This window comes from Haliotis rubra, unplaced genomic scaffold (genome assembly GCF_003918875.1).
Source record: "Haliotis rubra isolate DU_JTF1 unplaced genomic scaffold, ASM391887v1 Scf896, whole genome shotgun sequence".
Lineage (NCBI taxonomy): Eukaryota > Metazoa > Mollusca > Gastropoda > Lepetellida > Haliotidae > Haliotis > Haliotis rubra.
In genome coordinates, this window is record NW_025767630.1 from 380772 (window position 1) to 392922 (window position 12151).

Genomic DNA, 12151 nt, shown 5'->3' on the forward strand with positions numbered 1-12151 from the left:
TAACTCCAAATAAGTCACTGACATACGTTTCATACATGTAAATAAAATAAATGTGAAACATTTCTAATTTCCTAATCACTCTCCTGCATCCAAATATTCACTGTCTTTGCCAGGTGAGCTAAATGGTCGTTATACGAGTTTACGTACATGACCAACTCATGCATTTAAAACTTCATAGTAAACGTCAAGTTATTACAGCTCCACATATGCGCTGTAAAACAATACTAAAGAACTGACCGTATTAAAAAATACTTTGTATAATATTGCATGACTTTGATATAATGCAATCAAACCTGTGGCTCCATCACTTTCGGCACACAGTGAATGAACATAATTCTGTCAGCATGAACGCTAGTTCAGAATGTGATTTTATAAATAGGCACGGGTAGTCTCATCAATCGACAATTCCTTTTTTCAAAATACTTGTCCTGTGTCCATCGCTGAGGTCAGAAAATGAAAAAAGTCCCATCAACGCATGTGAGTACGGTTGTTGGAGAGTACAGTTTGCACTATTTCAGTAATATCAGGGCTGACCAAAGGGAACTTATGTCATATCCATGATTGTTTAACTCGACAACCCTTCTTTTAACAGATAATTGAACAAAAGTAAATGCTTTCATTTATTTTGCCATTTTGACCACTTTCGCTATGGTTTTGAAAAGAATACGCATAAAAACTAAACTTTCAGTAATAACGGTTTATATTTATCACAAGTTCATAAGTTCACATATTAAAAATCTGTCACTCACAACTTTTTATCTAAAAAGACAATATTAATATTTGAGTCCATAAAAAGTGTAAAAACACCATCCCAAAAAGTAATGAAATTGATTGCCTCGGGAGCTGTTCTACAAATCCCGCCAAGTTTCTCACTATGTGCTGTTAATCGCACTGTTCTCAAGTTGTCAGACAGTTTTGTGGTATGGATTTCTAAAGCTCATTTATGACTTGCTCTAAAGCTAGTCGTTATTTTTCTCTCTTGTTCCGATACAAATAATTCGATATTAACCGTCTACTGATTGATATTTAGATCTGACGTGGGACATTTTTGACGCTCGGCCACCCAGGCTCAAATTTGCCTGACTATGAATATTGGTTATAATTAATGCCAATTTTCGAATGATATGTACAGACTTTATCAATATTGTCTAGTTATTCCGTGGCAGAAGTATCGCTGTTCTCACGGGGGAGGTGTTCTAGGATCATGTTGCCTCCCAGAAGGCACCGGGGAGCGCCCATTGTGCAGGTTTGTTTGCAGCCTCGGGGAGAAGCAATTATCTGCGATTGACAGGTATTATGATACGAGTTTTAAAAGGAGCGTTGGCGCATCAGATCAAGAGACCGTGAAGAAGTCAGAATTGAGAGGTGCATCACGGGATACTATTGTTCCGGTCATTAGGAGGCTTCGTATGAGAAGATAAGAGCAGTCTCAGACTGATTCCCCCTCAGAACACTGCTAGAGGTCCCACAGAACACATCTTGATCATGTCTTCTGCTAAGGTTGTTGCTCAGTCGGTCGACAGGTTCGAATCCAGTGAGGATAGATCTGGTGATCTCTCTGACTCGATAGACGTGGAGTTTGATGATACAGATATGAAACCGGAAAAGACTGACAGATCGGTGTACGATCAGAATATTACTTTGGAGATGTTGGAAGCGAGGGCGGAGGATTTGACGTCAAGGATGTCGAATAGTGTAAACAGTTCGAAGTCACGTGTTCCTGAGGAACTCCGTCTCCGTATCAACAGCCGGGAACGTGAGCGGATGCACGACCTCAACTCCGCTTTAGACAGTCTGCGTCAAGTGATGCCTTACTCACATGGCCCCACGGTGAAGAAGTTGTCGAAGATGTCGACGTTGTTGCTTGCGAGGAACTACATCGTGATGCTGACGCGTTCACTGGAAGAGATGAGAAAACTCGTTCAAGACCTGTCTCTGCAGAGAAGTACCCCAGCCCTCGGGATTCCACCTCACTTCACCCCCACGGTGGACCCTGCCCGGCACGTGTTACCATCGCCCTACCACCACCCACACCTCACCCTGCCTACAGCAGCCTTCCAGGCCACGGGAGCCCCAGGATTCCCCTGTGCGTGTCCCGAGTGTCAAGTGAAGCCTCACCCCCATCAACAGCCCCATCGTCAGACCAAGGAGGGCTGGAAGTCGTGAGACTGGAGTACGTTCATTTGACAATATTTCAATCTGACTCAGATGTCCTAAAGTGATGACGTTAACAGCCCCAATGGACGTTATTTACGACCTGTGCAGGAGCACCTCTCGCGTCGTTCAGAGTACCTTGTGCTGTTCGATGAGCCACTTATGTCGTAGACGCCGACGTTCACGTCACGTAATGAACACTATAAACTGTATAAGTTTCAAACTAGTGTCCAGATCGACCACCTCTTCATGACGTTAAAGAGGAAATGTATTCCATGATGTTCTGCCCTTTGTGAATGTATATATTGGTATGTATTTTGTGCCTGATTGTTAAATTTTATTGTTATTTGATACTGTCCTGAATAAACAGTATGTTTGTTAAATCCGTACTTTTTATATTTCTTCTTTATCGATCATAGTGGAAATGTTATTCCAATTCCATGACTATCGACTCCGTGTTGATCGTCATCATTCGGACGAATACAGGACTTGCACGAGAGACAACAAATATGTTCATTTATGTGGAAACGTGGTTATTCTGATTGAAAGGATATTTGTGTGACCTAGTGGTGGTCCGATTAATTGAAATAATCGAAGATTGGTCGCAGTATCTAAACGACCAAGCAATCATGTTTTCTCATAATCGAACACAAACAATTCTGGAACACTTGTTTTCATAAACAATATTTTTCACAAGGTCGGTTTGTCTGTTACATTTCATAAGCACTACAAGCTCGTTTCAAGTCATGATTGAATTTATCTTAAAGACTCCAAGAAATTTATGTTCCTGACATACTAGTAATCCTTTAAAGATGTGAAATTTTGCCCAAAAACCCAAAAGAACTACATGTTTTTCCCCTGATTTTTGTGTGCATTAACAAATTTCATTAATGACGCTAACCATTTTTTTTCGATGATTGATCGGTTGTAATAAACCAATCATCAATTATGAGATTTTAACCAATTCCCAACACTAGTGTGACCAAACTTGCTGATCCAGCCGAGTGTAGGATTCTTGAGAGGCATATAGAAGTTGGTGAATGTGTAAGACGAGTATATGGATGGCAACTTATTGCGTAACACGACGTGTCTGGGCTACTTCTTCGGGTGATTAAAGACAGGTGTAGAAAACATATTATATATACCAGTTTACAGGAAGCCAGAGATGTACATCTAAATACAATCAATCAATTATAAAAACAATGATAACTGGGATATGGTAAAGCCAGTTGACACAATCAATTAGGATCGTGTAAATCTGGTATATATAATATGTTTTCTGCACCTGTCACCTGTCACCTGAAGGAGGGACAAGATGTAGCCCAGAAACGTCGTGTTATACAGTAAAGAAGGTGCAGTTCTCCATATACTCGTCTGATCCAGTCGAGTGTACTTTCCCTTTTAGCTTTAAAGTTGATAAGTTTTGTTGAATGCACCACACGGATTAAAAGAACAATTTTTATTTCGCAAGGCATTGAAACACACTTGACTTGTTATTTATAAATGTCGTTAATATTTTTTTGACATTTTCCATAACCCTGTCGACTCACAATTAATATCATTTATGAAATTGTGACCTTTCAAGAAGAAGGCCATTCAAGCAGCGCATTACTCTTCTTAATTCATTTCAGTATAAACAATACTTATTCTAAAGATAGATAGATAATGAATTTGTTTTCAATTTTGTTTTTATTTAGACTCTGATCTTATGTCTTTATCATACTAATAAATTACATAAATCTGTGGGATTCCCTTTTAGTTGTGTTGCAGCTCCCACGCGCGAAACAATACAACAATAACGTACTTGACATACGTACGAACGCGTCATGAACATTTGGGACAGATGATACAGTGTCCCTCTGGGTCCTAGTTGTTTGGGCTTGTACGATAAGGTAGTTGTCTTACCTGGGTTCTCCACGGGGAAAGAAACGACTAGGAAAATGACTGAACCAGTGTACATGCAATAAATGAGACACAATAATATGCTAAAACGATAACATATAACACAAAATGTTTTGGTGGAACATTTAACGAAAATAAGATGTCGGGAGAAAGAAAGTTTACACTTTAAGATACAAATTATATTAAGAACTTATGAAAAACGTCTCTAGAAATAAATCAGTCGTCAAAACTGTTGTAGCCGTCTTCAAATACGGCTGTGTTTTGCCCGGCAAAAGATTTGATGGGTGGTGCAAGGGAAACTGCCAAATCTGCCTGAACTTGTATGTGAAAGTCAATGTCAATTCTGATCAAACACCATTACACAAATATGTGAGACGATCACACTCCATTCATTTTATTGATATCATATATATTCTTTAATTTTGTGATAACAACGTTCATGTGAATGGAAAAGGTATACGTTTTCGCTAGAAACTGTGTCAGTATCATCCATTGCCTCATACCCAGTCCGAAATTTATTCAATTTTTTAGAATTATTATTAGTGAGTGTAAGAGTTGAGTTTTACGCCGCTTATAGAAATATTCAAGTAATATCACGACGGGGGACACCAGAAATGGGCTTCTCACATTGTACCCATGTAGGGAATCGAACCTGGGTCTTCGGCGTGACGAGCGAATGCTTCAACCACTAGGCTACCCCACCACCGGTACAATTATTAATTAAGAACGTTTTACTGCAGACAGTGATGCTAAAGAAAGGTCAAAACCCGGAAACACTGACGACAAAAATGAAAATCAAACTCGATATACAATGTACAATTTACAATGATCAATTTAGGGTTATATATTGCAGACTTACACTGTCTAAACAGCTCCAACAACAGCTAAAACAACCGCTACAGTATGAGTACGAATGGTAACCATTCTTATGGTGTTTGCTTGTTGTGAAAATTACAAACAATTATCGTGGTTTTCTACATAACCAGTGATGGAGACACACACACACACACACACACACACACACACACACACACACCAACATTGATAATCAGCACTTGATGGCGTAATCTCAGATGCTGTCTGGACAGACATTCACGCGTATTCTCACAATCACTCTCCCCTCTCTCTCACACACATACATACACAGACACACAGACAGACAGATGAACAGTAAATATCAGACGTGCATACAGTTTTTGTATACAGTTTAAATTAATGTTGAACTTAATGGATTGTCAGTAGATCCTTAATTATCCTTAAGTCCATCATGCAAAATACACATAAACAAACACCTTTCTGTTATGAGGGTCAGGGATATATTTATGGTAACATACGGAATGCGAAATTGATTATCAGCTGAGGTGGTCTGTTAATGTCCCATGGCAGTCGATACGTACCTGATCATCTGCATTAAACTGAACAGCATCACGTAATATGATTTGGTACTTGCGACAATCTGGAGGAACATATAGACTGTGTTCCTGTCCAAACTTTCAGGTTTCTTAAATAATACTCAAAAGGAGACCACTTTCGAGTGTAAACATTTGCAAAATTTACAAATTTTGCAAATCTACATACCTTATTCACTGGAACCGACTTAATGCTGCCGTAATACTCAACCCTTTGTTCTCTATGACAGAAAGGACGTATGTATAAACAAACAACAACTTGTAATGATGATGCGATAAAAAGACGTCTTCAAACGGTACATTGACACAGTAAAGTATTTTGAAGTGTTTTTGCAAAGAGTTTCAACGACAAAGTTATCAATTTCAGTTTTGTCTTTTCTTCCTGTGAATATGACACATGTTTATGTTTTTGCCTTCAAACGAATTCCTCGCATGAATTACAAGTAATTGCAAAACGATTTTATCAAACCAAATAGCATTAAATAAAAGACAAGTATTCAGATTTCTTGTAACATTAATGGCCATAGCTTAAGGCTGAAGCGCCATCTGTCGGGAGAGATGAAGACACGAAACATGGCCGGCAGATACTATCTCTGTCAGAACACACAGAGGACATTAATCCGAGGACTTCACTCTTGTCCTCGCTGCGCCGGGAGGGGTGCTCCAATTCTAGATACACATGTCTAACGCTAGTGGATGTTAATTTAACAGTGCTAACAAAAGGCAGAAGCGCATGTTCATTAAAAATGACAAAGGGAGTAACAATAGCCCGAGATGTAGACTTGTAGGGATGACTTGTTAGTACAATAGACACAGATGAAGATCTGCTGCTGGATATATTAACCCCATCCCTGCTGAAGGCGAGATGCAACGACAACAGTCATGATTACGTATTACTATACTCTCGTTACGTCAGCTATGCACTGGTTGAATTGGCGGTCTTTAGAAAATCAGGTTTCGATTATAATAAAAGGGATTCTTTCTCTGAAAATGCAATTTCACGCTAGGTATGGTAAACGTTATCACTGTAGATTTGCATCCCCTGACAATCAGCTGTAGTTTGATCATAACAGCATGGTTATATTTCTGTAAACCTGGAAAATGCTACATACAACGTCTTTCCATTTTCACTTTCATCGCTTCATTTAAGAGACATTTCTGCATATAACATTGACCTCATTTCATACCTCAAATACTGCTGAATGAACAGCGACTGAATATTTTGCGTTCACTATGGTTACAACTACTGATGCTGAATGCTGATGCAAGGAAGATGAAGCAGCTGAGTAAGTTAATATAGTTTTACGCCGTTTTCAGCAATATTTCAGGAATATTAATAGTACGGGGGGGACACCAGGAATGTGCTTCACACATTGTACCCAAATAGGGAATCGACCCTAGATAGTAGGCATGATTAGTGCTTTAATCACTAGGCTATCCCTCCATCCCTGAAGCCACTGAGGAATTGCCAATGTCTACACTCCTGGAACATTTACAAACTAAATACATTCTTATGGATATCGAGGTTATGTTTCAGAAGATGTGTCTTACTTTGCTCAGTGTGCTTAAAGAAAACGCTAATAGCTGACCTTTCATACTTGCTCATTTTTAGCTAATAAACTTTTCAAGCCATGTAAACGTATGGAATGATTTGTTTGCAGTCTACATTATTTTTTGTGTGTTGGTTGGTTGACGCCGCACTCGGTAATATTCCAGGTAAATGCGGGTGTGTGTAAATAATCGAGTCTGGATCAGACAATCCAGTGATCAACAGCATGAGCATCGATCTACGCAACTGGGATACGATTACATGTGTCAACCAAGCCAGCGAGCCTGACCACCCAATCCCGTTAGTCGACAAGCATGGGTTACTGAAAACTAATATATATTAATCCTAACCCGGATCTTCACTGCTCGCAGTCTCCATAAAAAACCCTCACCTGTGAGTCAATAGGAATTTCTCATACTGCCAAAGGTAATGTAAAATAGAGTCTAATGTTTCAGCACAAATGCAGATTTTTAAAACCAAAATGACTGTTGAGTGATGTTTCTGAAGCAATTAATACAAATATAGTGATATTTGTGAAAAGAATTATGCTGCCAGTATATTTCGTGCAGTAAAATATTTTCAGCCAGAAATTCTGCAGAAATGCATTTTCTGACCCCATCTGTGGTCAAGTGGTTATGTATACATACTGGGATATAAGTCAAACCAAATCATCTCATCAAGTGCTTTCCAATGACAAAAAAGAGTCTTCATGTAGCTTGACCCCTTCCTTCTGTGTGTTGAAAGTTAGGACTGCTGGCCACTCCTAAGTTGCCCCGCCCGGCCTGTGTATACACGGTTTCAAATACATTTCCACGTATTATGCCATGTTTAAAAAACAAAACCAGTTGTATTGAGCGAGATAAATAAGACTGAGTATGAATTTTAAAATTGCTATTTCATCTGGAAATAAAGATTTTCCTGAGTTTATGTGTTAGAAAACAACATATTATGCCTTGACTTGTGTAATCAAGTATATTGTTATGCACAGAACACTGAAATCAATAATGGATATCTAAGATTGGATAGGTGAATATGTGTAATCAAGTATATTATCATACACAGAACACTGAAATCAATAATGGATATCGAAGACTGGATAAGTGAATTGTGTGATCAAGGATATTATTATGCACAGAATACGGAAATCAATAATGGATATCGAAGATTGGATAAGTGAATATGATCAAGGATATTATTATGCACAGAATACGGAAATCAATAATGGATATCGAAGATTGGATAAGTGATTGGATATGGTAGATTATAATTCATAGAAAGCATCGATTGGATATGGTAGATTAAAAATAATAGAAAGCTAGTATGAAGAATTGCCAGATCCTCCTCGCGGTTCAAGGACGAAAATGGGGTGTGGCCAGGAGAGGTAAAATAGGGGTTGAGTCGTAGGTTTGTACTGCCAGATACAGCGTGGAAGGGGTGCGTTGGGTTTGGGTGAGGCGCATGGCGTGTGTGTGTGTGTGTGTGTGTGTGTGCGTGCTTGCGTGCGTGCGTGCGTGCGTGCGTGTGCTTATGTGTATGAAATATGCTATTAATATAAATAGCAGCAACATGTACGCTTTAGATAATAAATAGTCTGCATTGAAGGATATTTTATGTGGGCCATGGGATTTTTCCAGTAATTGGGGGAAATTCTTCGCAACTCGGTGCACAATGCACACCATCCACTGCTATTTCGGCTGTCAGGATATAGTGCAAGGTTATAGTTACACGAAAGGCTGGTAATATTACAATACAGTCCTTTTGGCTTTTCATAAAAATCGTTCCAGTGAATAGTGACTAATCACGAAACTTCTATTGAGAAGCAAAGTTATCAATTTCAGTACTGTTCTTTCTTCGTGAAAATGGCACGTGTTTATATTATAGCCTTCAAACGAATTCCTCGCATGACTTACAAGTAACTGCAAAACGGGTATAGTGATACATGATATAGTGCAATGGTGCAGTTACAGGCTGGTAATAATGCAAACAAGGAATCGTTTTAGCTTTTTAAAAAACTCGTTCCAGTGAATAGTGATTAATCACAAAGGTTCTTGTGACTATTGACTTAATCGCTAATACATGTATATCAAATACCAACAATAAGGATACTTTCCGTCGCGAGTACTGGCCATGTTTCTTAAAAAATGTACTTCTGCTGACATGCAGATGGAACTACAATTGTAAGTCATTGCCCAAGGCTTTTTCTGAATAGATACATCTGTCAAAGAATTTTAAGCGTTATAAAACGAAATATAACTTTCTGTCAGTTTTCAAATTTAATTAAAACGCCGCATCAGCAACACCCAACACGTTATGTACATGTGTGTAGACACTGTGTCAATTAAAATACAGCGGCAAAAGGTTCAAAACATATCTATAACATACGTTTTCGTATAATTTCTAGTTCAAAAGCGGACCGATGAATAAACATATTCTACTCACACTTTGCTAAGGATCACAAAAATTCACAACTTTACTTAAACGTAGATTCATAATTTGAAATTTTATCCATTTAAAACTGGAAGAATAATAAGATGGTAACTCCTTATAAGGCAAATAGTCACTGTAATACTATCATTAAGATATTTACACAGTTCACTATTTGTTACGAGGGAGGAGTGCAAAGAAAGGGACGGCCAGGTGTGCGAGGAAGGATGGAGATGGCACAGCACAGGTAAATGAATAACTTTGTCGGCACTTGTGCACGTGCTTCACGCACACCTGGTTGTTCCTCTCTTTGCACTCTTCCCTCGTAACAAATAGTGATATGTGTCAAAATTTTAATGATAGTTTGTTACTCTAACTTTTTATTTTAGGACATAAATTCTACAAAATGGCACAGAGTTGGTCTGATGTTTTGATTATGATCAGCGTTTCATTGAGTATTATATGTTTATTAGTTAGTTTGCGATTCATCGGTCCGTTTTGAGCCAAACGGACTATAGTTTTTATTTTGTAATCATCAAAAATGGGCGTAAACATTCTTTCGTCAGTCAGGTTATTTGTCGATTTAAATCAAATGTCACGCAAAACGTTATTTATAAATATTAGAACGTGTTAAGTCGGTCTTTTCATACAGCCGAAAAATAGCAAATCCGTTTTTTGTAATGGCTGCTTCGCTAATCTTTCTTCACCTTCACAATAAATATATCTCCTTGGGCTTTACAAGTGTCAGTGGAAGCCTTGATCGGCCAATATTTACCTGACTTACCTACAGAATTACCTCCGTAAATAGGAAGTGGGCGGGATTGGAATCAGGATTGAATGTGGGGCACATCATCACTTTTGTGTTGGAACAAATCACACGTAGCCTCAAGTACTAATTGTGGAAGAGAAACAAATGTAAATACATTAGTTGGATTGTCACCTCCCTGAGATGTTAACAAGAAGCTGAGAACTGCCCGGGGTGGGAGGAGGAGGAACAACCAGCACTTACACTTGGGAGGGACAGTCAGTTACGCGGACGACAGTATCAACAACACCGCCCCGGCGAGCGACGCTGGATCAAGATTGTATCTGTTTATGTTGTTCCCCTTAATGCGATCAGCACATCATCGCCCTCTTGTCGCCGTATTCAACGCTGCCTGACCACAACGATTGTCTTCAGTGTGTCTTCAGGCGACACGTAGACAATGAAACCGTCAGGCCATTTTCTGCATCAGTTCACACTCAAGGGGAGATAACTCGTTCTACTGTTATCCAGCAATGTCACGTCCCGTATTACGCGTGCATTGAGGGTGGTGACACTTGTTACACGAAGATTAAAGTCTGCAATAATTACGGGGCCAGTGAGATAATGAGTGGTACTTGGAATTGGGTAATTTGTGTGTTACTCGGAGATGATACCGAGATGAGGATATCGTCTGCTGGAGTGTCAGCCATCATGTTGGTCGTCTGCTGTCTCCTGCAGCGATACAGACAGTCTGTCAGTGTATTAGATTCAGTGACACACAGACACATTGAGCAGGGCCGTAACGTGAAACGTAACACACGTCAGCTGGCGTAACAGCTACATGGACTGGGCTGTAATGTTAAATATTCGACACTTCTCAGACGGGTATCTGCAGGGGGATCTGACTGATTTGAAGGGCAGAAACTGGTTTTGCAAAACTCATTTCGTAAACGTTTTCATCCTTACTTACAAACACAGAATCTTTGCACTTGTACAATACAGACTTAAATTATTAAACTGACGTATATATTCTTAATAAAAAAATTATAGTGCAACTGGATTCACTGGACAATCACTTGATCTTGTTCCTTCACAGGTCGCCGTCGCATTATTTCACTGCTGTGCAATAAACAAACGCTTACTTTTTTATGCAAATTACATTCTGCGTAGTGAAGGATATGAGTACTCTGCTCGCTAAGACCCGAAGTCATAATTGATTTGACTTTTATGTTCAACGGAAAATGTTTCGGGGGATCATCGGGAGTGACTATTCTTTGGCGTTTGTGATTTATATTTAATAGCATTTTACCAGCATTTATTAATCATATTAGCACTATTTGGTTTACACCACAGTTGTTAGAATTGTTTTACGTTTTTGATTTGAAAAATAGTTCATATTATTTCTCGTAATTATTACCTGAACGATGTATTACTTTCTTTATTTCGGCGATTATGTATTCAAAACAAGCAATGCTAAAACACCTCACTCTCACATTACACTAAACTGTTAAGCCCACTCACACCTTTTACCTCAACACCCTTTTACCTCTAAAAGCTAACATATGCACCTATCCATTACCACTACACACACCCACAACTACACCCCCCCACACTACATCCCCATCCCAACACCACACCACCCTTCACCACCCACACACTACACCAGCCTTCACCACCCCTACACTACCCTTCACCACCCACACACTACACCACCCTTCATCACCCTACACATACACCACCCCTACACTGCACCACCCTTCACCACCCACACACCACACCACCCTTCACCACCCACATACTACCACCCACGCACACATACTCTTACATATTTCCCCATGTAAATAGTATCACAGTCACGTGCATACGCTGATAGCATTTCAAGAATTCACCATGCATTATTCAATCATCGATTCATGCAAATAGATGTATGCATATAAAATATGTTACAAAACCATCAAATAATTAACA

At 39.2% G+C, this 12151-nt stretch overlaps 1 protein-coding gene across 1 annotated transcript; it reads left to right on the forward strand.

The window, feature by feature from the left end:
* Nucleotides 1-1485: 1485 nt before the first annotated feature.
* Nucleotides 1486-2166, forward strand: LOC124263718 (oligodendrocyte transcription factor 2-like). Its single transcript, XM_046698383.1, has one exon. The coding sequence runs from the start codon at nucleotides 1486-1488 to the stop codon at nucleotides 2164-2166; it is 681 nt and encodes a 226-aa protein (XP_046554339.1).
* The last annotated feature ends 9985 nt before the right edge of the window (nucleotides 2167-12151 follow it).